This window comes from Lemur catta, chromosome 22, assembly GCF_020740605.2.
Source record: "Lemur catta isolate mLemCat1 chromosome 22, mLemCat1.pri, whole genome shotgun sequence".
Classification (NCBI taxonomy): Eukaryota; Metazoa; Chordata; class Mammalia; order Primates; family Lemuridae; genus Lemur; species Lemur catta.
The window spans coordinates 25,546,928-25,570,121 of NC_059149.1; the positions used below are offsets into that span (position 1 = coordinate 25,546,928).

At 39.3% G+C, this 23,194-nt stretch overlaps 1 protein-coding gene across 1 annotated transcript in view; it reads right to left on the reverse strand.

Moving 5' to 3' along the window:
* Nucleotides 1–22,079, reverse strand: part of CCDC25 (coiled-coil domain containing 25) — a 27,491-nt gene extending 5,412 nt beyond the window's left edge. The window contains exons 1-8 of the mRNA XM_045535267.1: nucleotides 21,941–22,079; nucleotides 16,890–16,937; nucleotides 15,355–15,394; nucleotides 13,319–13,370; nucleotides 9,778–9,853; nucleotides 5,864–5,967; nucleotides 5,442–5,644; nucleotides 1,214–1,259 (exon numbers count right to left, since the gene is read on the reverse strand). Of these exons, the coding sequence (XP_045391223.1) occupies nucleotides 1,214–1,259; nucleotides 5,442–5,644; nucleotides 5,864–5,967; nucleotides 9,778–9,853; nucleotides 13,319–13,370; nucleotides 15,355–15,394; nucleotides 16,890–16,937; nucleotides 21,941–21,968 (597 nt within the window). The 5' untranslated portion in view covers nucleotides 21,969–22,079. The remainder of the gene's footprint in view (nucleotides 1–1,213; nucleotides 1,260–5,441; nucleotides 5,645–5,863; nucleotides 5,968–9,777; nucleotides 9,854–13,318; nucleotides 13,371–15,354; nucleotides 15,395–16,889; nucleotides 16,938–21,940) is intronic.
* Between the last annotated feature and the right edge of the window lie 1,115 nt (nucleotides 22,080–23,194).

Genomic DNA, 23,194 nt, shown 5'->3' on the forward strand with positions numbered 1-23,194 from the left:
TTTTCAGAAATAAATTATAAAGATACATCTCTTCATAAAGGAACCTCATAAATTTAGTTCTTCATAGAGATGGGAGTAAGAATGTTGTTCTTATAAATTTTTATAAGGACATATAGAGATAAACAAGGTCTAAAATCCTATTAATTCTAATTAATGCACTAAATCTGGGGTTTGACAAGGTGACCTCTAAGAGATCTTAAATTCTGTTATAGTTGGCCCTCCTTATCCTTGGGTTCAACATCCATGGGTTTCAACCAACTGTGGATCAAAAATATGTGGGTGGGGGATAAAACAAAACAAAATACACAATAAAAAATACAAATTTAAAAAGATACAGTATAACAACTATTTACATAATATTAGTATGATAAGTAATCTAGAGATGATTTAAGGTATATGGGAGGATTTATGTAGGTTATATGCAAAATATACTAAGCTATATCATATGAGAAACTTGAGCATCCGTGGATTGGTATGTGAGGGGGGTCTTGGAACCAATCCTCCAGGGACAGTGAGGGACAACTGTATTTTTAAATTATACTATAAACATGTAATATCCCAAATATATCTACCCAGTTTCAATTTCCTACAAAGACTGTTCAATAACAGCTAAATTGTGCTGTCTTTAAATACTTCAGAATAAGTTCTGGGAAAGACAGCTCTCAAGGACAGGCAGTCTCTGGCACAGTTCCAGTGGGATAATTAGATGTGGATGTGACAAAGATCCTTTCAGTGCTATGTTATGGGTCACCACTTCTCTTTGTCCCAGGTCCTGAGGAACATGACAGCAACCAATTTTCTCACTTAGGCTACGGTATAAGACCGTAGGGTCAGTACTTTTATTTTAATTGAAGGTGATAATTTTGTCCTCAATTACAATATAGATCCACAGTCACATTATGAAGAACATTAATAAAGGCATTTTTGCATGCCTGCAACCAGAAAAGAGGGAAAAAAGGAGTGGAAGAGAGTCCTGTAAATACTAATAGACCCGTACTTCACAGCAGACAAGGTACGACAATCTCTCCCCCTGAGGTGACCTACTTAAAAACACACATGAGGAAGTCCACAGGGAAGGGGGGGCAATGCCTAACAGAATCAGCCTGAGTAAACTATTTGCAACATGTAAGTCAATAATGCCAGTAACACAATTATTAAAAACCCTTAGTGAATTATTTAAAGGCAAACATTAGAGCAAGTAACTTAAACATACCTGATTTGATGACATATTTTCAACTTTCATTAGTGACGAATAGCTCCTGGAAGAAAGAAACAACACATTTAAAATAAGGTTATGTGGCCAACAAATATTTCATGGACATTTTACCTTGTACCTAGTACTGCTGAGAGGCTTTAGAAGAAACACAAGAGCTGTTTGATCTAATCTCTGTCCTTATGGAGACTGCAACATTAAAAGGATAAATACCTATGAACAATAAATAAGTTGTATGTAGCACTTTATGAAGTGCTTTCTCCTACTCGTTTCATGTCACCTCCACAGTAACTTTGTGAAGTAGGTGGCAGTATTCCTCTTTTTCAGATGAGGACATTCACCTACAGCCAAGATCTGAAGTACACAGCCCCGGGGAGGTGCTACAGGAATTCAGAGGAGGAAACATCAGTGTGGGCAGGAACTGTCCAGGGCACCTCACAGACCGGCAGACAAACCAAGCGGGGCCAGTGGGTAGGATGAGTGAGGGTGGCATTTCAGATCCAGAGAACGGGATGAGCAAAGCCAAAGAAATAATGTCTATAATGACATGTTGAAGATCAGGCTCACTCAAGTTGAGTTCTAGAAGTAAAGTGGGAAATCAGGCACGATGCAGGGCCAGTTATGTCGTCCTAATTGTGTGAGTGAACACTGTTGCGCAAGAAGCCACAATATATGACTGAGTAAAAAGACATCAGATTTGATGGGTATTTAATAAATATCCATGAGGTACAAGACCCTGTGCTAAGCCTGGGTGGAGGATGGGATGAGAAAAAAAACAGAAAATAATAAACACAAAGCCTAGCCCCCAAAGAACTTACTAGGAGGGAAAATAAGACCTTTTCAGCAATAGCTACGGTGAAAAGTACTATTAATAATAATAATAAAAAAAAAACACAAAGGAAAGTGAGACTACATAATAGCAGTTTTTTTGTTGTTGTTTTTTTTTGAGACAGAGTCTCGCTCTGTTGCCCAAGGTAGAGTGCCGTGGCGTCAGCCTAGCTCACAGCAACCTCAAACTCCTGGGCTCAAGCAATCCTTCTGCCTCAATCTCCCGAGTAGCTGGGACTACAGGTATGTGCCACCATGCCCGGCTAATTTTTTTCTATATATATTTTTAGTTGTCCAGATAATTTCTTTCTATTTTTAGTAGAGCCAGGGTCTCGCTCTCCTGGTCTCAAACTCCTGATCTTGAGCAATCCTCCCGCCTTGGCCTCCCAGAGTGCTAGGGTTACAGGCGTGAGCCACCGCACCCAGCCACCAGTTTTTAAAAACAGTAATCTGTAGCAAACAGTAGAGAGAGGAGAGGAGAGGGGAGGTTAAGGTAAGAAGATCAGTTAACATTATTTACCATTTACCAGGCATCCTTTATTTGCTAGGAACTGTGTTAAGTGCTTCGTACATATATTACTGCTAATCCCCATAACCACCTTACACGTTAAGAAACAGTTTATGCCCACTGTACATATAGAAAAGCAGAGTCAGGAAAGTTAAGTAAGTTGTCCAAGGTCTCAGAGACTCTGTCTCAAAAAAAAAGAATCACCGTATCAGGAAAGCTAATCTCAGTTACCCATTCATTTATGATATATTGACTAATCACTCACCATATATGTGATGAGTATATATTTTAAAATAAGAAAATACAAGATTAAAGCAGATAATAGGCATAGATTTCAATCCCTTGGGTGGAGACAGAAATCAATGTCACATACAGAACTACAAATGTATAAAAACAGATTACAAAATAAGTCAGAAGCTTACATCCTATTGTTGGAATTTCACACAAGCTCAGAATCCAGCAAGCAACCACAGCTCTGGATATGCCAAGCAAATCCTTGCTGTGTCACCATGTCCTATTCCTGGCACCACAGCCCTGTGTCACATTCTTCTGTGGCACGTTACAGAAAGTTGTTTGTGTGGCATATGATTAACAGAAATAAACACACCAACTGTTTTTGGTTTTCTGAGGCCCATGGTGATGATTAAAAAATACAAGTGACTAGTGCCAGCTTAGAAAAATGGGACTGATTAAACTTTTGGAGCAAAAATTTTATTCTCAATAAGATTGAGAATTTCCCACCCCCCTCCATTCATATGAATATTTTATATGTTGTTGACACTATAGAAGAAAGCCCAGAAGATATGAAAACCTGTTTTAGTTGATGGTTCTTTTGTTTAAATGCTTGCAACTTTTGAAACTAGTAAAGTCAAATTAAATGCCCTGAATTTTAGTAGCATACAGCTTAATTTGAATAACAGCTGTATATACTTGATTTTATACTGAATAACTATTTAAAACTGAATAGACTGAACAGAGGGCGGAAGAGTATAGTAATGTATGTGGGTGTGACAATCAGACAACCAAGTGACTTTTAGCAAGTTGCTTCTCAAACTCAGTTTCCTCTTCCATAAAATACAGATAAAAATACCTGATATGGCTACGGTTAGGATTAAACGAGATAATGCAGTAAAGCACTTTCAGTACAGTGCTTGGCAGATGGTAATGTTCAAAAATGTTAGTTATTCTTCCTTACCAAATGTTACAAGTAAATTCAGTGATCTGTTCCTAACATATAACATCATGTTCCTAAACAAAATTACGTTAGACCTGTAAAGGGCACAAAAAGGCATGTTTTCAATTTTCCCCTACTCTAAACTAAAAACCAAAAAGAATTAAACTGCTCTAAAATCCTGCATCACTCAGAATTCCACAAATCTTACCACACTCATGGAGTTAATTTTTCTTTTACTCGCAACACAAAGCCAACTCACAATTCTAGGCCATATCCAATATTTAAATCTATGCATTAGTCTGCCTCATGTTAGCAGATTGCAACTCAGGATAACAGTCCTGGAGCTCTTCATTTGAATATTACATTTTAAGTGAACCTACTCATCACATCTTAGTAGAACCCCAACAGAAACATGTGCATGTGAACAACCAGTAAGTAAGAGTACATGTGCATAATACCTACAGTCTGACCCAACAAACGTTCTGAGAACCTGGGGTACTCCAAGAAAACTGCGTGAGGACAAGGCAAGACAGCTTGTTCAGTTCTATGCCACTCCCAAAGGCAGTATGTGTTATCAATAACTCTTATCTTTGCAAAGATATGTATACATATTGCAAATGATATCTATGGAAAATTGTGGAAAAATCTAGTTCTGTGACTATAAATTGCAGGATGAATTTTCTCTAGTTAGAAAAACTAGAGGCTGTTCAGGTACTGCGCTATTTATACAAATGCAGTGTGGCAGGCAGAATGACACCATCCCCCAAGCCCTGCCCCAGAATGTCCACATCCTAGTCTCTAGGACCTATAAATATGTCACTTTATATGGCAAAATCTTTTCTGCAAATGTCACTAAAGACCTTAAGATGCGGAGATTATCGTGGACAATCTAATCTAATCACATTGTTCCTTAAAGGCAGAGAAGGCAGGGGTCAGAGAGGGGGCTGTGACTATGGAATGCAGCGTCACTGGCTTCAAAGACGGAGGAAGGGGCCACAGTCAAGGAACGAGGGCAGCCCCTAGAGCCCCCGGAAAGGAACACAGCCCTGCCGACACTGATTTTAGCCCAGTGAGAACCTTATTGGACTTCCAACCTACAGGACTATAGATAATCGATCTGTGTTGTTGTAAGCCACTGAATTTGGGGCAGTTTGTTTCAGGAGCAATAGAAAACTAATGTGGTCGGTGTTCTCTTGGCCTTACTTACTAGAATTTCAGGAACTAAACTGTATTTTAACTGTTTATTGTTTAAAAATGTAGTACTTTGGAGCAGGCCTCACTACATTAATTACTTTAAACTTCCAACATGTAGAAAATGGGTTTTAGAAGCAGATTTGAGAGTTATTACTGTTGGCCTTTAGAGCCAAGAGAAGTTTATTCAAATAGCATAGCTAGTCAATATTAAATACTTATTAAAGCATCTTCTCCTTTCCTGAAGAACTTTACAAACTAGACTTTAAAGATAACCTATGAAGGTTTATCTGAGAATAAAATTGTTTTATTTCACATACTCTCATATCCTGCCCCTATAAACAAGCAATTCCTTTGACCAGCACATTAATATAAATGCTTTTATTCTAACCTATTTAAGTCTCTGAGTTTGTATTACTAACATGTTCCTCCTTATACCCACATATCATTCTTGAGAGTTAATCCACGATTAAAATCAGCAGCAAACAATCTTTGAGGTCAGTTTCCATACTGTAACTCCAACATACCTAAGTTCATCCATTTCCCTCTTCTTCTTCATTTCTTCTTTTTCTCTCCTTTTCATTTCCTGAATTTGGGCTTTTTTTTCATTCCTCTCCTCGCGATCTCTGCATTCCTTCTCTGCTGCAAGGTCTGGGAACCGCTCCATTTTGGTCTTTTCTAATCGGTTCAGGATCTCATTTACTTTCTTCTCCACTGTCACGATTTTTACCTTTAAGGGAGATAGGGGGAAAAATATTGCATCTTTATTTTTGTTTTTCTCCCAGAAGAGGGGCAAGGCTTTCCAGGGGTTTAGCAACCCAGTTTAATTCCCTTTAGAAAACATACATCATGCTCAGCCCTCAACAACAATGGTGTCAGACAGGAAAGATGGATAGACACTCCATTCAGTATCCAGACTCCGCCGCCTCCGGTGGTGCCAAACACTTACATCCTTTTGCCTGTGAAAGCCTATCTGCCCCACATCCATGTCAGCTGTTTTCTTCAGGTTAGACCACGGCGTATATACCACATTAACGTTGTTCATCTTGCAGCCTGCCAAGAGAGACTGTCTTCAACATGCAGGCAGGATGAGACTGAGCAATGTGTTCCCTTACCCACTGGCAAATTACCATAATCCAACAAGGGAAATGGCTTCCAACGAACAAGCCACCCACTGTTTTGAACCACCAAATACTGTCAAAAACCACCCACCAAAGGCAAATGGTAAAGCTGGCATTAAAAAAAATGCAAATGAAAGTATTACAATGGAAAGTTGGGGTGCATGGATTAGTTCCAAGGACTTCGGAGAACTCCCTAAAATTGAATGCAAAATTTATCCTGTGCATTTTTTTTTAAGAGAGAAGGACTGAATACGTTTCCTCAGGTGCTCAAAGGAGTCCTCAACTCAATAAGGATTGAGCAGCAAGAGAAAGCCATGGCCTGGGATTCATGAAACCTGGACTCTGTCTGGGCACTGCCACAAACCAGCTGTGCCACTCTGGCAAGGTCCCCACAGCTCTCTGCATCTCAAATGAAACCCAAGGAAATTGGACTAGTTTAATAGGGTTTTGTTTATTGTTTCTTTTAGCAGTGAAACCCTTTTAACGAAGAGAACATAAAAGTCATCAAAGCAGAGATGCTCTGGACGAAAGGGGTGCCGGGTTCCCGGTTCATCTCCTTCCGTCCCCTCACACCGCCCCCACCACACATGTGCCCTCAGGCTACAACAGGCTCCCAGGCAGCTCTGAGATTCACAGTTTAATCACTGGTCTGATGCGCTCTCTAGTCTGTCCAAATGAGATGGCAGGAGATTTCAGTGGTTATTAAATCCTCATGTACACTGGAGAAAGCTGGTGACCACCACCTTACCCAATCCAAGTTAACATCACCAAAAGCGGGGCAAAATGACATCACGTGCCATCTGACTGTAAAGTGCAAAGCTTCACTTATGTAGTATTCCTGCCCAAAAATGCACAGTGGGATTCTTATCAAGAAGAAGCATCAGATGAACCCAAACTGCAGGATACCCTACAGCTGGTCTATACTCTGTAAGAGTTTCTTTCCTTTTTCCTGGATCAGAAAAACGGAAATGCTATAAACGGACAGTAGTGGGACAACTGCAAAACTTAAACATGGGCTGTATGTCAGATAATATTAATAGTATTCTAGCCATGTTAACTTTCCTGAATTTGATCACAATTACTGAAGATAACGTCCTCGTTCTTAGGAGATACATGTTGAAGGGCCATGATGTCTACGATTTTCTTTCAGGTGGTTCAGCTAAAGTTAGTAATGAGTACGCTACATTAGCGGGAAAGCAAATAAGTATGGGAAAATTTAAAAAATTGTTGAATCTGAGTCAATGGGATATGGGAGTTGTGTTTTTCCTACAACTTTTCTGTATGTTTGAAAGGTTTTTTCAAAATAAAGTTTTAAAAAAACTCTATGTGCCAGGCACCGTGGGTAATACACACAGGATCAAGCAATGGACCCTGCCTTCCAAGACACTAAAGGAAGGGAGATAAGCACATAAGGAACTTCAGTTAAAAGAACTCATCAAATCCTGTTGGAAAGGCACATTTAGAGTGCTAAGGTGGTACAAAGGCAGCAGGGGCCACTCAAAACTGGGGAAGGAAAAGGCTTCAGGGAGGTCAGTAAGCTCAGTGATTAAGACAGAACACTTTAGAGTCAGGCAGTCTGACTTCAAATCCAGTCTCTACTATACTTCAGAGCTCTGAAACCTTACGCAAGTTCCTTAATTCTCTTTACGCTTAATTTCTTCCTCTAGAAAATGAAAATAATAATATCAAACTCAATGCAGTTGAAAAATAACTTGTGATATTTTACACATAGGGCTATGCATGTAGTCAACACTCCATCAATGTTAGCAATTACTACCATTAACTACCACAACTCCTGTGTGGACCTTGAACCTTAGCTTGGATCTGGACATGTGACGACTAAGGTGGACAAACCCAAGGGCAGAGGGAACAATATACACAAAGGTACAAGGTTGGAAACAACATATATTTGTTTTGGCTGGAGTGTAAAATATGTGAAGGGAAAGAAGGCTGTAATCAGATCTGTAATCACAGATGCTTAAATGCCAGCTTCAGAAGTTTGACTTGAATGTATAGAGGCCAAGGTGAGAGTTACAGAGTTCCTAAACTTTTAGATAGTTTAGTCTGGAAAGATCCATTGGGTAAGTATAGAATAGGCTGATTCTATGACAACAGACAAGTTTAAACCCAGCTCCCTTGGTTCTGAGCACTGAAGGTGGTCAACCAGGGAGGAAAATTTTGTAGCTACACAGTATCCTCTACAAATCTCACAACAAAAACCATTTTCTTCACTCCTTAGCACATCCTTTGATATTAACTCCTAAGAGTAAGACCCTTGAGCTAAGCTACTGATTTTGCTAAGTGAGCTGACACCGTGGAAGGATGAAGAGGAGAGAAAAGAATAATCTAGTCTCATGACTCTTCCCTCCTCTTTCTGTTTTCTCTAGAACTAGTAAACTATAAAGATACTAAGAAGAAAGAGGTTGGGCCAAGAATAAGGAGTCCAAAGCTCCTTTAATAAAGCCCTATCTGCCAGCTAGGGGTGCATGGAAGGGACAAGGACATGTGCAGGAAGTTGGAACACAGAAGAAAAGAGGATACTGATTGTTTCAGTTCTTATTTTTTATTTCATTAACTGAAAATCTCAACCAAAATTTTTAATTCTGTTCTACTTATAAAATGGAATGTCCTAAAACCCATTACAGTTTGTTGATTTATAGTTGAAAAATGAGTGGCTCTAAAGGCAAGACTTCTACCTTCTTTGGCTAGGTACCTGATTCATTATTAAGGCTAAGTTAAGATTCGAGAAACACAGTCTACAGGGACAGGGGTGTGCTGCCCAGCTCCTCTTTTATAATCACCACACTCTGCCTGTTACCAGCTGTGGGTCTGTCCTATGTTTATCTTCTACCCAGACCATATTTCTTTCCAACCCTCTGATCATCCCTAAACTTCATATCAAACCACAATTACCCCTATTCTATCTAGGTCTACACCTAAAATGCAATCCACTGGATCTTTCTTAGAGTACTATGTCCTGGCTGCTCCTCTTAACCACCATCTTCACCCCAATAATCATCCCTCTTGACCTTTAATGACTATCAGATGAAATCTTGTATAGTAGAAATAAACAAGCACCAAGCACAGTAAGCCAGGCCCGACCTAAAACACTTAGGCCAACTGTTCTTGACTCACACTTTACATCAGAATCACCTAGGGAGCTTTTTAAAAATTGCAACTCTCAGGGACCACCCCAGACCAATTAAATAAGATTCTCTGGAGGGTAACGAAATCAACTGACTTGATACCATTACAATCTAAGGGAGAAAAAAAATATGTAAAGGGAAGAGGAGAAAAGGTAGAAAAATGTGATTTAGAGACTCTAGTTCTGGAATCTAATGACAAACAATGGAAATAAAGACATCAAACAACATTAAAAATGAAGCCACGAGACACATCTCTCTTGCTTAGCTATCAGCATCACCAAATTTCCAAAAGTCCCTTTACAAATACCCTTCAGGATAGGCATATCTAGACAACCTCCCATTCAAGGTAAGTTAATAGAGTAAAAAGAGCTGAGACTCAGACAGCACCATGAAAATTAGGAGTGGGGAGATTAGATTTTAGTTCTTTGACAGGCAGCAAAATTGCCATCCATCTTAAAGAACAAAACAGGGCAAAAAGCAAATTATGTGTTATTCCTTCAGCGCAAGCCAAAGTCAATAGCATGTTCTCTAAAAGGTAAATCCATTTCAGACACAAAGTCAGTGCTAATTCTAAAAACACCACTAGGAAAACTGACCTTGAATGCTATTAGCCTTCACAAGGTGGGCACAGTCCATCAGCACTTCCTTTGGAATGTCTTCTATAGTCTCTCCCTGAAACACAAAAATAAGCCAGATGGTCCATGACCTCATTATTAATTCATACTGGAGCACCCAAAGGGCATTTGCTGCCTTCACAATTTTATTACAAGCAGAGGCTCTTTAATTGTATTACAGAACATTGAAAAATGAAGTAAATTTACTGTGGCCACTACGGGAATATTTATTAAAAGTAAGAGAAGGCAGTAATATGGAAAATACTGACACTCAATGAGTAAAAAAAAAAGGGTATGGAAGAAAACTACCAAAATATTAACTACGTCTGACTAATTTTTGTTCTCTTTCTTCTCATTCTTACTTCTAGAAGCCTTGTGGGGAAATGGTGCCTATTTCTTAAAACTGCATGTCTTCCTGGCTGAGGTACCTTCAACCTTCCTCCTTCCTCTCAGAGACAACTTGTAGTTTTGGATCTCAAACATCTGGTAGGTCACCTATCCTCAACCTTAATCCGGAAAAAAGCTGTTCTTTCTGTTTGATCTCAACCATTCGCTGTAAGGGAGAAATAACACAGAAATAACATTGATTCTTTTCCTCTATAGAAATGTACATTAAAATCAAAGATGCCTAAGGGAAGTGATTCCAAAAGAACAAAAATATTTTAGAGGCAAGAGCAAGTGGAAATTGATTTAGTGCTGACTCCTACTAGACATGGGGTTGTAGAAACACCTCTGTCTAGAAATATAATAAAATAGTCCATCTAACTAAATATTTGAGATAAGTTTATTCCATTATGTTCCTAAATGTTTTTCATTTTAAATGGAAAAACTCTCCATTCCTAAGAATTACTCTAAAAAATAGTTAAAAAAAAAAAAAAAAACCCCAAAACAACACAACCAGAAAGCCGTTCATAAAAAGATATTTCCTGGTTCCACCTAGAGTATAAACTTAGGAAAAAAAAAAAAGATATTCCCTGGAGATTCATAATGCTGATAAACTGTAAATAACCTATATTCTAACAAAAGAGCTTTCATATTAATTGTGGCATACTACTAATTCAATGCAGCCAGTCAAAACAGTAAATATAAAAATTATAAGCTGGGTGCAGTGGCTCACGCCCGTAATCCCAGCACTCTGGGAGGCCAAGGTGGGAGAATCGCTTGAGATCAGGAGTTTGAGAACAGCCTAAGTAAGAATGAGATCCCATCTATCTCTACGAAAAATAGAAAAATTAGCCGGGCATGGTGGCGAATGCCTGGAGTCCTAGCTACTTGGGAGGCTGAGGCAGGAGGATCACTTGAGCCCAGGAGTTTGAGGTTGCTGTGAGCTAGGCTGACGCCACAGCACTCTAGCTAAGGTGACAGAGCGAGACTGTCTCTAAATAAACAAACAAACAAACAAACATGAAAAAATTCATCAACTGTCACTTTTAAAAGTAATATAATCCACCAGGGGATGCCAGGATAAAATGTGGACTGAAAGAAAAGAATTTAACTGCATTACGAATTACAAATGTAGGATATCACATCACTGAAAGGGGTGGGGAAAATGCAGCTAACATGTAACTTTGGAAAACAATGTTTTCACTGGAAATAGCAAAGCAGAAAGACAAAAATAACTGTACACAAGCACTGTACTTTAGTTGATACAGCTGTTTTTCATAGGTTAACAATTCCAGTACCTGTGCATGTACTGGAGTCAAATAAATAAGCCCATGAAGGGGGACAGTGGGAAGCAGGCTTCTCACTGTTGGAGTGGGAGGTTCCAGGGGAGCCTGGGGAGGCTGGAGTGAACTCTGTAGTAAGGGACTGCAGTCAGAGACGTCAGTATGAGCTCATGTTTAGCTTCACACAGACACAGATGGCGAGGTGCAGTCACAATTGTGAGTATGTGTATACACATGGGTCAGCATACAGACATATATTTCCCAGCTCTGTCACCTGAGGAGACCTGGAAGCAATGACACTCCAGTGGCAGCAGGCACACTCAGAGTCCAGATGTTGATATGGAAACAGCAATAAAAGGAACGAGGGTTCCTTGGAGAAATGACTGATTCTAGAGCTGGGGCAGGGAAAACGCAAGATGAACTTAGAGCAATTTGTCATGCCAGAAAGGACATGCTCAAAAAACAAAAGGCTGGAGCACATCAGAGAAACACAGGAGCCCAGCTGAAAGGGCTGCAGCCAACGCTGGAAGAGTATCAGCAACGAAAAACAGTATCAGAATATAACTCAAAGTATGAGTCCATTCTCATGCAAATAAATGAGTGAATAAACAAATGAGAGAGGAGAGACAAATCTTCCTTCAAGAAGAATTCCAAATTATGTATGTAGACACTCCCCACTCCAGGAAGTGGAGCTTAATTCCATCCCCCATCCCCTTGAGTATGGGCTGGACTTAGTGACTTGCTTCCAAGTAACACAGTAGGCAATGGAGAAACCTGGCAAACGCTACCCTGGCCAAGCACTCCAGGTTCCCATCTGCAGTGATGGGTCGTGTCAATCATGGACCTCCTAATACAATGGGATGAGGGCACTTCAGCTCTGTGATATTCTTCCTCCAAAACCCATAACTCCAGTCTAGTCATGAGAAAAAGATCAGATAAACCCAAATTGAGTGACATTTTACAAAATACCTGAGCACTACTTCTCAAACTGTCAAGGTCATGAAAAACAGGGAAAGAATGAAAAACTGTCACAGACCAGAGGAGACTGGGCAGACATGACAACTAAATGTAACAGGGTACCCTAGACTGGATCCTGCAATGGAAAGAGGACACTAATGGGAAAACTAGTGAGATCAAATAAAGTCCAGAGTCTAGTTAATAACGTGCCAAGGTTAGTTGCTTAGTTTTGACAAATCCACCATGGTAACGTAAGATGTTAACAACGGGGAAAACGAGGTGAAGGGTGTATGAGAACTCTGTACTATCTATGCAACTTTTCTGTAAATCTAAAATTATTCCGAAGTAAAAAGTTTACTAAAAAAAGCAATACACATAACAAGCATACATGCCCTGTGATTCAACTATATAAAACCCAAATACAGGCAGATTGGAAAAACAGTGTTATTGTATTACTAGTGGACATTTAATCTTTTCTCCTTTATTATTCATACTATTATGCTGCTTTACACTTCCCAAAGAAGCCCCTAACTGGGAACATCTGCCCTCAGGGAGGCAGGAGCCTGAGAAAAAGGAACCCCAGATGATGTCCACTGGAGAAGACAGAAAGTCCAACATCTGAAAGGGAAAGAAAGCAGAGGTGACAGCACACCTGAAGTGGCAGGACAAGGCTAGTGCTTCCAGCCGGGAAATATGTACTATGCCCCTTCTAAGTCTCAGGAATCACCCAGAATTTTCCATAGTGATTTTCTGGGTCAGGAGAAGAGAGCTCTTCATTTGCTAACTTTTAGAGGTTCACATATATTTATACCTTTAAGCAATTTAATTGCAGAAAAAGGAAGAAGATAAGATGTTCATCAGGAGAAAAGGTCATGAATCCAATGTTTAAATTCAGTTACCTTATGTAATCGAAGGTATACATGAGCCGAAGAGAGTTTGTCCACATGAAACCTACAAAGAATGAAAACCACTTTTAGCAAGAGGTACAAGACATCCATCTCCTCAAGCCACTGGCATTTAAAGCACTCCATGCCAAAAGGTGTTCACTCAGGGCCGACCACATGCGAAGCACCAGAGGGAGTATAGAACACAGTCACCATCACCAAAGGGCTCACTACCAACCTAAGTGGTAAGGTGAACATTGAAAGTTATGCAGCTGTGTATGATTAAGTGCCCAGATGAGTAGAGCTAAAAGTGATTTTCAAGTGATAAAAAACTGACCAAAGGCTTCATGGAAGTCCTGAGATTTGGTTGGTCCCTGACTGAAGCATAGGACTTAGAGGAAAACATCAAAAGGAATTTCAGGTGAGAAGAGAAGGGAATGAAAGAAGACAGTGAGACTCCAATGTTGCAAGCCCAGGAGACTTGCAAGACCACAGTTTGCAGGAAAAGATGAGGGTTTTGTTTGGGACATCCAGAGTTTCAAGCAACCGTATGACAACCCAAAGAGAATGTTAAGTACAGACAGAGTTGGAAGAGTTGTACACACTAAGCAGAACACATCATTAAACTGGCCAGCCCAACAATTCATCCAGCCCTATATTCTGACAGTGACGCTAATATGCATATCGGGGGTGAACACTGCCTCTTTTGACATTGCCCTAAAAACATTTAGAGTGCCCTTCACCCCAACATTGTAAATCTTCCTTTCATTAGGGCTCCAGCATCTACCAATTTAATTAATTAAATATTTTAAAATCTATGCAACCTTGTGGGATATTAGATTTTTCATGTTTACTATTCACCAAACGAAATTGGCCTTCTGTCTTTCTAATACCCAGAGATGCCCCCAAAACCTAGCATCAAACAACAGACAAGGTAACACATGACTGTCACTTTGTGATTCTGTTAACTTTAGTCATACTGCTTCCTTAGTCCTTTTCTTTCCAGACAGAAGAATGTTCAGTAAAACCTTAAAGAGTCACCATTACATCCCATTATTATTTCTCTAGACATTTTCTTGGCATTCATGAATTTTTTAGAAGTGAAATGGTCACACGCTCACATCTAGTACAAGATGTAGACAGTATGATTCCATATAGAAATTAAGTGCCCATTTTAAAGAGGTTAAATATCTTTGCTATTCACTTTGGATACAGAAAAATATAGGCATTTTGGCAAATAGTTTATGATGACTCTAGGTTTTATTCCTAATCATTACTGATAGCCTGAAATGGATATAACATCCTATTTATGTTTCTCCAAGTGGTTCATTTACTCATCTGCATTCTCATATGAGAGATTTGTAATAATTATCACCTTTAGCTGGGCATTTTCCACCCAGAAAAATCTGTGTTTTTTGCAAATCTAAATATTACATCTCATTATCTTCTTTCAGAATCTTAGGGAAATACCACACTGGTAACCAAGCTCAAGTGAGACTAACTTCTCCCATTCCAACTTTTACTTGAACCGAAACACACAGAGGAATACCACTGCTGACATACACCAGCTTCACACCAATTTCAGGTAGGTACAAGGTAGGTACACCTCTACAAAGGGCAGGGGGAATGGATGAAAGTATGGGGCTTTGGTTGAAATGTTTAAAGAATCCAGCTCTATGAACAAACTATCTTGAGCAAGTTTCCTTAAAAAACAAAAACAAACTTCCTAAACCTCCCAAAATGCTTACTCAAAATTTAAATTATGACTACTAGTTCCTCTTGTCCTTCTCATCTTCCTCTCCCTGCTTAACTCCTGTTATCCTTTACTGAATGCCTGCTCTCAGGCTTGTGAGCAAACCCCAAAACATCGTTCCCAGTTTACAGGGTAATTATAAATGAACGGAACTGGCAGTCGGCTGTTTACCACTGGACACCCATAAACAAAAAGACAAATCGCAAGTTCTAGTTTAAATCGTAGCAGTCAGGTGGTTGGCCAAGTCCAGAAAAGTAAATGATGATACACAGAAAGCAGAACCAAAATTGTTACTTACCAAATATCTTCAGGCCAGCCATACTTTATCAGATCTTCATCTACAATGAGAGATAAGAGAATAAAGATAAGAAAAACTGTCAAATGAAGATACGCCAGGGTTTATAATAAATTAAGAAGGGGAGAAATACCAATCCCTTCCATAATTTTTTCTCTCCCTTAATGGTGAGGAGAGTAATTCAGAAAGTCCTTGATGCTTGAAAGTACAGAAAAATAAAAATAATTTTCACAATTAAATATAAACTTCATAATTTTTTAATACCTCTAATCTAAAGCTCAAAGATATTTCTATTTGATGATGATAAAACACTGACAAGTCAGAGCTGCTGAGAAGTCAGATGCTGTTTTAGAAAACCGATTCACTGTAATAAATACTTAAATGTTAAAATGGTTTTGATGAAACTTTTTTTTAAATTGTTCTCTAAGCCTTAGTTTGTCTTATAACTTTTGCTGAAACTTTAAGACAATGGATTGCATTTTACTTCAAGAAAAAAATAACCCATGATTTGAAAATTGTAGAAAATTAAAAACAAAAACAAATACCAGAAGTATAAAAAGAAAATTAAAATCACCTGAAATTCTATCACATATGGACATAAAAACCAGAAGAGATAGCTAAAAGAGTGAAAAGTATTAATAATTGTCTCAGGAGGTGGAGTATATTGCCCATACTTTTTTATTTTATTATTTTAGAGACAGGGTCTCGCCCTGTCACCCAGGCTGGAGTACAACGGTGCAATCATAGCTCACTGCAGCCTTGAACTCCTGGGCTCAAGCGATCCTCCTGCCTCAACCTCCCAAATAACTGAGGTTACAGCCATGTGCTACCATACCAGACTAATTTTTAAATTTTCTATAGAGATGAGGGTCTCGGTATGTTGCCCAGATGGTCTGGAACTCCTGGCCTCAAGCGATCCTCCTGCCTCAGCCTCCCAAAGTGCTGGAATTATAGGCATGAGCCACTATGCCTGGCTGTACTTTTCTTTTTTTTACCCTCTATAGCAAATAGTATGGGTAATTTATATAAACTTTTGTTCTGGTTATATGAATGTGTACGTCAAAATATAATGTATTTCACACTGAGGAAAGTGGTCAAAGTCTGAGAAAACATTTCTTGACTCAAAAAGAACATCTTCAGCCTCAAACCAAAAGATGTTTCCAATAATTTAAAAAATGGTTTAAAAAAACACAAAAAAATGATCTCTTCAAAATCCAAACCACAGAGGATTTTCATTTGATCTAATAAATTAGCACAGGTTAACCTCTGATTCACATTACTCTAAATCAAATGCTACAAAACTCTTTGTAAAGTTTGTAATCAGCAGATGGACCAATTAGTTCAAACATTATTTGATATAACTAAATTCAAAGGAAATTAATCCTTCGGAGTTCCTTATAATGGGTGTGACCTGTTTCTGAAAAGCTAACCTACCCAAATAGTTGAAAACTCATATCCAACAAACTTTAGGGGTTGGGGAGCAGGAGACAACACTTACCTGCTGGAAATTTCAAAATCAAATGCTTTTGAAAACTTACTTTCATATTTATCCTTTCCCATGTAAATAGTGTAAGCAGATGAATTAACTGTGACAAAACAAAAATAAACAACAATTAGATAAATGTCATCACAACAAAACTGTTTCATGGGAAAAACTAGTGACAATCCTTAGATCAGGGGTCAGCAAACTATGACCAGCAGGCCAAATCCAGCCCACCACCTGTTTTTGGATAGCTCTTCAGGTCAGAATACTTTTTACATTTTTAAAGGATTGAAAACAAACAAACAAACAAAGAAGAATAAGCTATAGAGACTGTATGTGGCTCACAAAGCCTAAAATACTATCTGGCCCTAACAGAAAAAATTTACCAATCCTTATAAATGGCTACTTTCCTACCTTCTCAAGGATATAGTTCAAAGGCAATCTCTAGTTCAGTCCTATACTTTTGCATTCTTCAGGCATTAAAAACAAAAAACCTTACTACATCTCAACCATTTAAAAACAGGTTCCTATGCTTACCCAAGTTTTATTTTGCCTAATTTTATTTAGCCAATATTAGTTATATTCCAGGTGTGCTGCAGGTTGTAAGGGGCTCCCTATCCCATTCAGTGGAAGTATGGCTCTCAAACTTCTGAATCAGTGACTCTGAAACCTGCTTATACAGTAGAATCCTCTAACTACACCCCAGCTCCACCTACGATCAACTAAATCCAAACCTCTGGTGGGGCAAGGGTGAGCACTGGTGTTTTTAAAAGACTTCCAAGTGATTTTAATACGAAGTCAGGGTTAGGAACTATTCTAAATCAAATGGAATCTTCTGGGTGTGGCTTATCATAGGAACAAGAGATTTGCTTTACTGAGGTAGTGTTTTAACTTGGGCCTTGTGATCTGGAATTAAAAAGTTTCCTACTGAAATTATAGCTGAGTACTGGGTTTCCAAGCCAGTCTACCAAAACTTATTTGACCCCAGTTGGATCTAAACTCCTGAATTAATAGTTGCTGGACCTTGTGCTACAAAGCCTGAGATAGATAGTAAGTACTTAAATAAATACTGATGCATAAGTACTGATAAGTGCAGGCTTGGGCTGGACAGTGTTGGCTGTTGCTCCAGAGCACACATGAGTAAGTGGACCCCCAAAGGCCAGGGAGCAGCATCTCATAAATAAATCCCTACATTGGAGGTTTCCTGTACTTGCAGTAACGAGACGCTTCTTAAATTATAAATTTATAATTCCTTCTGCTGGCAGTTATGACTACCGTCCACAATTACTTGTAGGTGGTTGAGAGAAATAACTTGAAAGTAGGGAATGTTGGCATTGATTAGTTGACAAAAATGCTTGTCTATAACTGAGCATTACATTAGCTTGATCGGGCCTTAGCATAGTATGTAACAAAGGGCAAAAGGGTGGGAATCAAACTAAAGTGTTTCAGATTTTCTCTGCATGGCCTGGCACTATTTCAAGGGTACACCCTTTTAATCCTTTAATGTCACCACAAGGAGTACATTCTACCAAAATACTCCACCAAGCAAAGATCCTTTTACAGACTGAACACCAATTAATAGCCTGGTTAAACATATTATAGAACATCCATAAACAAAATACTATGTACCCATTAAAAAGAAAGGATAAGTGAAGAAATTCAGTAGCAGAACAGTTTTGTGTACCTATATACGGAAAGATTCAATTTATAAAAAATAAATGACTATATAATGGTATATACACACACGTTTATATGTATGTTAGGATATATATTTGCTAATAGTTACCTTGGGTAGCTTGCTACAAAACATGCAGATGGCTTGTGTAACCAGAACAAAATTTTTAAAATAACAGAAATAAAATAAAGTTGTCTCTGTACAGCCAAGAGAATAAGAGAGAAATGTTTTGATAGTTGACCAAATAAATGAGGTGATTAAGAAAATGACCATAACAAACCTAATCTGAGAGGCATTCTACAAAATAATTCAACTAACAATGTTATGAAAGACACAGACTGAGCAACTGCTCCAGATTAGAGGAGGCTAACGAGTAATAACTAAACTCAACAATGATTTGTAAATTTTTTTGTTATAAAATACATTGGGACACTGATGAAAACTGAATAAAGTCTGTTGATTAGATAATAGTATTGCTGCAATGTTAATTTCCTAATTTTGATAATGAAGAATGTCTTTTGAGAAGAGAATGCCCTTGATTTGAGGAAATAAAACTGAAGCATTTAGGGGTTAATAATTGCAACTTTCTAACAAATAGTTCAGGAAAAGTGTGACAGAGGACAATAAGGAAAGAAAAAAGAGAAAGGGAGAAGGAAAGAGATAAGGCAAATGTGGCAAAATGTTAGAAACTGAGGAATCTGGGAGAAACATACAGGAAATCTTTTACTATTCTTGCAATTTTTTGGAAAAACTGAAATTATATCAAAATTAAAAAGGAAAATGACTGCTGAGCAAGAAATCTGAATTAAGCTCCTTTCCATGTTAAAAAAGGAAAAGTTAACAGATACTAAAAGTACAAGTAGATTTAATGAGCCAAGTGTAGGTATCCATAAATCAGATGGTATTGAATTTGACACTGGTAATATGTGAGACTAATGTTCAATTATTCCCTTATGAGAAAGCATGAAAGAATTAAAATGGAACAAATTTTATTCAGAAATACTAATCTTAAAACAAAAGGAAAGGTAGAAACCCTTTCTATGGAGATTTTCTTCCCATTTTTTAAAAGTTTTTATGCAGTAAACTATGAGTTGGTTGAAAACTTGGCTATCCACACAAATTCATCTCCTAAAGATTCTATATGTTCAAGTTTTTTTCTGTACTGCCAATATGTAAAATTTTACTGCTATTTTATTGTTTAAGTTATGATTTTTCCATAAACTTAGCAATTTTAAAACATCTGCTACACAAGTGCAGTTTCATTAGACTTAGAGGCCAGATATGTTTCCAACAAGAAGCAGCTCTGACATTACAATGTAAGTCATGGGATCCACAAATCTGCTGAAAGATTCTGTTCTATGTATGACTAGCAATTAAAGAATTCAGAATAGCTTTAAGGGGAATAGAGCAGCTAGCATAAAATACATTTAGTACCTATATACCCTGCCTGTAATTTTTTCCCATTCTTGGGCTTGTATGGATATCTATTGTTGGGGACGACTCTCACAAGTGGAGAAGCTACAAAGAGGTGCCTGAGTTATCAAGGATGAAAATGCTCAGAGGCCTATAAGGGTATGCAATTTTTCAGGCTAGTTTTGAATTTTGTTTCTAGTAATTTTAATATTATGGGTAAAACAAACCAAATCTACAGAGGCAGAGAAATAGTTTACGGCACACTGTGGAAGCCTAAGCTACTGAGAAAAATAATGAGATGTGGCAGTGTGATGAAGGAGGAAGAGCAGGGGTCTTCTCACCTCTAAAGATAAAGTACTGCCCTATTCGAACACACACAAACAATGTGGAACTAGCTTCACTTAAATCTCACCTTTAATCAGCAAGCATAGAGAGTAGTAATAAAATAGACAGTGCTATGAGTAAGTAAAAAAATATCATTCATTTATTCAACAAGCATTTATTGAGAACTATTATTAGCCAGACACTATGTTACAGAAATAAGTACAGTAGTCCCCCCCTTACCCACAGGGAGATATGTTCCAAGACCCCCCCCAGCGGTTGCCTGAAACTGCAGATAGTACTGAAACTGAACTCTCTCTCTCTCTCTCTCTATATATATATATATATATATATATTTTCATATTCTGATGTGTCACTTTGGTCAACAATGTACCATACGTACCATGGTGGTCCCATGGAGCTGAAAAATCCCTATTACCTAGTGACCTCATAGCCGCTGTAACATACTAGGTAATGTGACAGCACGACACATCACCTAATATATGTTTAAATACACAAATACTTACCATTGTGTTACAGTTTTCTACAGCATTCAGTACAATAACATGCTGTACAGGTTTGTAGCCTAGGAGCAATAGGCCGCACCATACAGCCTAGGTGTGTAGTAGCTGTACCATCTACGTTTGTGTAAGTGCAGTCTATGATGTTGCAACAAGGACGAAATCAACCAGTGATGCATTTCTCAGAACATATTCCTGTCCTTAAGTGACACATGCCTGTACTGTTTTTTCCCTACACATACTTATGATAAAGTTTAATTTATAAATTAGGCACGAGATTAACAATAAAACAATTATAACAATATACTGTAATAAGTTATGTCAATGTGCTCTCTCTCAAAGTACCTTATTGTACTGTACTCACCCTTCTTGTAATGATGTGACCACAGAAAGTGAAAGGGAGAATAAGTGGAGACTACTGTAAAGAGATCCCGTTCATGCCCTCAGGGGGCTTACGCTCTAGCTCAGGCAGGCACCGTGATGTAAGTGCAATGCTAAAGGTATACTTGGAATGTTAAGTGGGTCCCAGAACAGGAATACCTAAGCGACCTTGGGGTGGGAGCTAAGTCAGGAAAGGCATCTTGGAAAAGACGGGCCAGAGGTGTCCTCACAGAGGGAGCTGATTTTAGGCAAGGGAAATAACATGAGCAGAGAAACAAAATTGAGATATAGCATTTCCTGCAAACACAAATCAGAAGCATTATCATGTCATTTTTCAGTATCTGGGACATCAACTGCCCAGTGAGTAGCCACTTCCTAGAGAGTAAGGCGCACTTTCCGTAAGAGTTATTGGCAGGTGTCTCCATTCTCAAAGGAGATCATAACCAGGGTGCACCCCAAACGGGGGAGTTAGGATGGGGGTGGTGTGAAGGGGCCCACAAAGTCTGCCCAGTTCCAGGGCGATAGGAGGTCTTTCCAATTGGGGACCAGAACTTGCAGATGCAAACACATCAGAGACGTTGCCCTGCGCGCCCCCCCGGCCCTGACGAGGGAACGCCGAGGACGACACAGCTTCTGGGTGGAACTGACGCGCGGGGAACAGAGAGGGCGCGGGAAGAGGCACTCACTGCCAATGAGGGGCTTTAGGACGAGAGTCACGCGCAACGGCGGCCCGGAGATCCCGGCTTCGGAGCCCGCTGTCTAGCAAGGACCCGGGAGGGCGCGGCGCCCACTCACCGCTGCTGCTGGTGAAGTAGAACACCATGATCCCTGAAACCGTGCGGTGACTCCACCGCGAAATAGCAACACTCAACTCGCGAAGCTCGGGATACCAGATGCCAGGCGGCCACCCGTACCCCGGAACTCCTCCGCGCACTTCCGGCGGACGCCCGGCCGCGTCATAACGCCGGACCAGCGGCGCCATCTTTAATCCTGGCGAGGTGAGGCGCGTTGGTGTGGCGCGAGGTCAATGACTTGTGGGTTGAGGGAAAGAGAGGATCGGCATCCCCGGGATGTTAATTAACCTCTCTGTGCTTCACTTTCCTCATCTGCGACATGAAGGTGATTCTAGTGCAGCTAACTCACAGGATATTTTTGTAGAGTTAAATAAGTTAAGAAGAGTCAAGGGTTTGGAACATAGTGCCCTCAAACTCTCACAGCACTTAGCTTTGACCTGAGTATTTCTCTGGAGAGAAGAAAACTTTTATCTGAGGAATGCCAGTCCTTTACATTAGCAGGCCCAGAGGGACATTAAAATGAGACAGCAATTGTCCTACTTCCCGTCCTTGAGGGGGAGCAATTCATCTCTCAGAATTGCTTGCTATTGCCATGAATAGCTATAAATTAACCTAACAATGCTGCACGGGACACTGTAACCCACCCCTATAGCTTAACAATGTATAGCCAATTGCTAATCAATGTTACTTCCGTAAGCCATGAGAATTCATGACAACTTTGTTAAGAGCCTACTCCTGGTCCCTTTTTTTTGCTTTTAAAAACTTGCTTGTACCCAAGTCCAGGTGGAGCTCACATCCAGGGCTACCTGGGTCTGAGTCTGGTGGGCAGCTGTCCTCACTTTGGCTCAAGTTAACTCTTCAAATTGTATTTGTGCCTCAGCCTCTTAGATTTAGGCGGACACCCTTGCTTCATCCTCACCGACATCATTCTGTGAAGTTGAGCACATCACTTAACTAAATTTATTTAGAACTGAAAATGTCCCAGAGACTACGAGGAGCTGGTGACACAAAGATAATAATGACAATGAGTGCTTGAGGAACCTTCGGGCGTTGCGAACATAGCTATGCCCTGCAAATAGTAATTGTTCGCAGCCTCTCAGTTTTATTCTCTATGAAATAGGAATGATGACATATACCACGTAGACTGTGGCGAGGAGTAAATGAAACAAAACATGTAAAGCGTCTAAGAATGCCTGGCACATAGGCAAATGTTCACCCCTGATTTATTTATTTTTTTGTTTTAGTTTAACTTGAA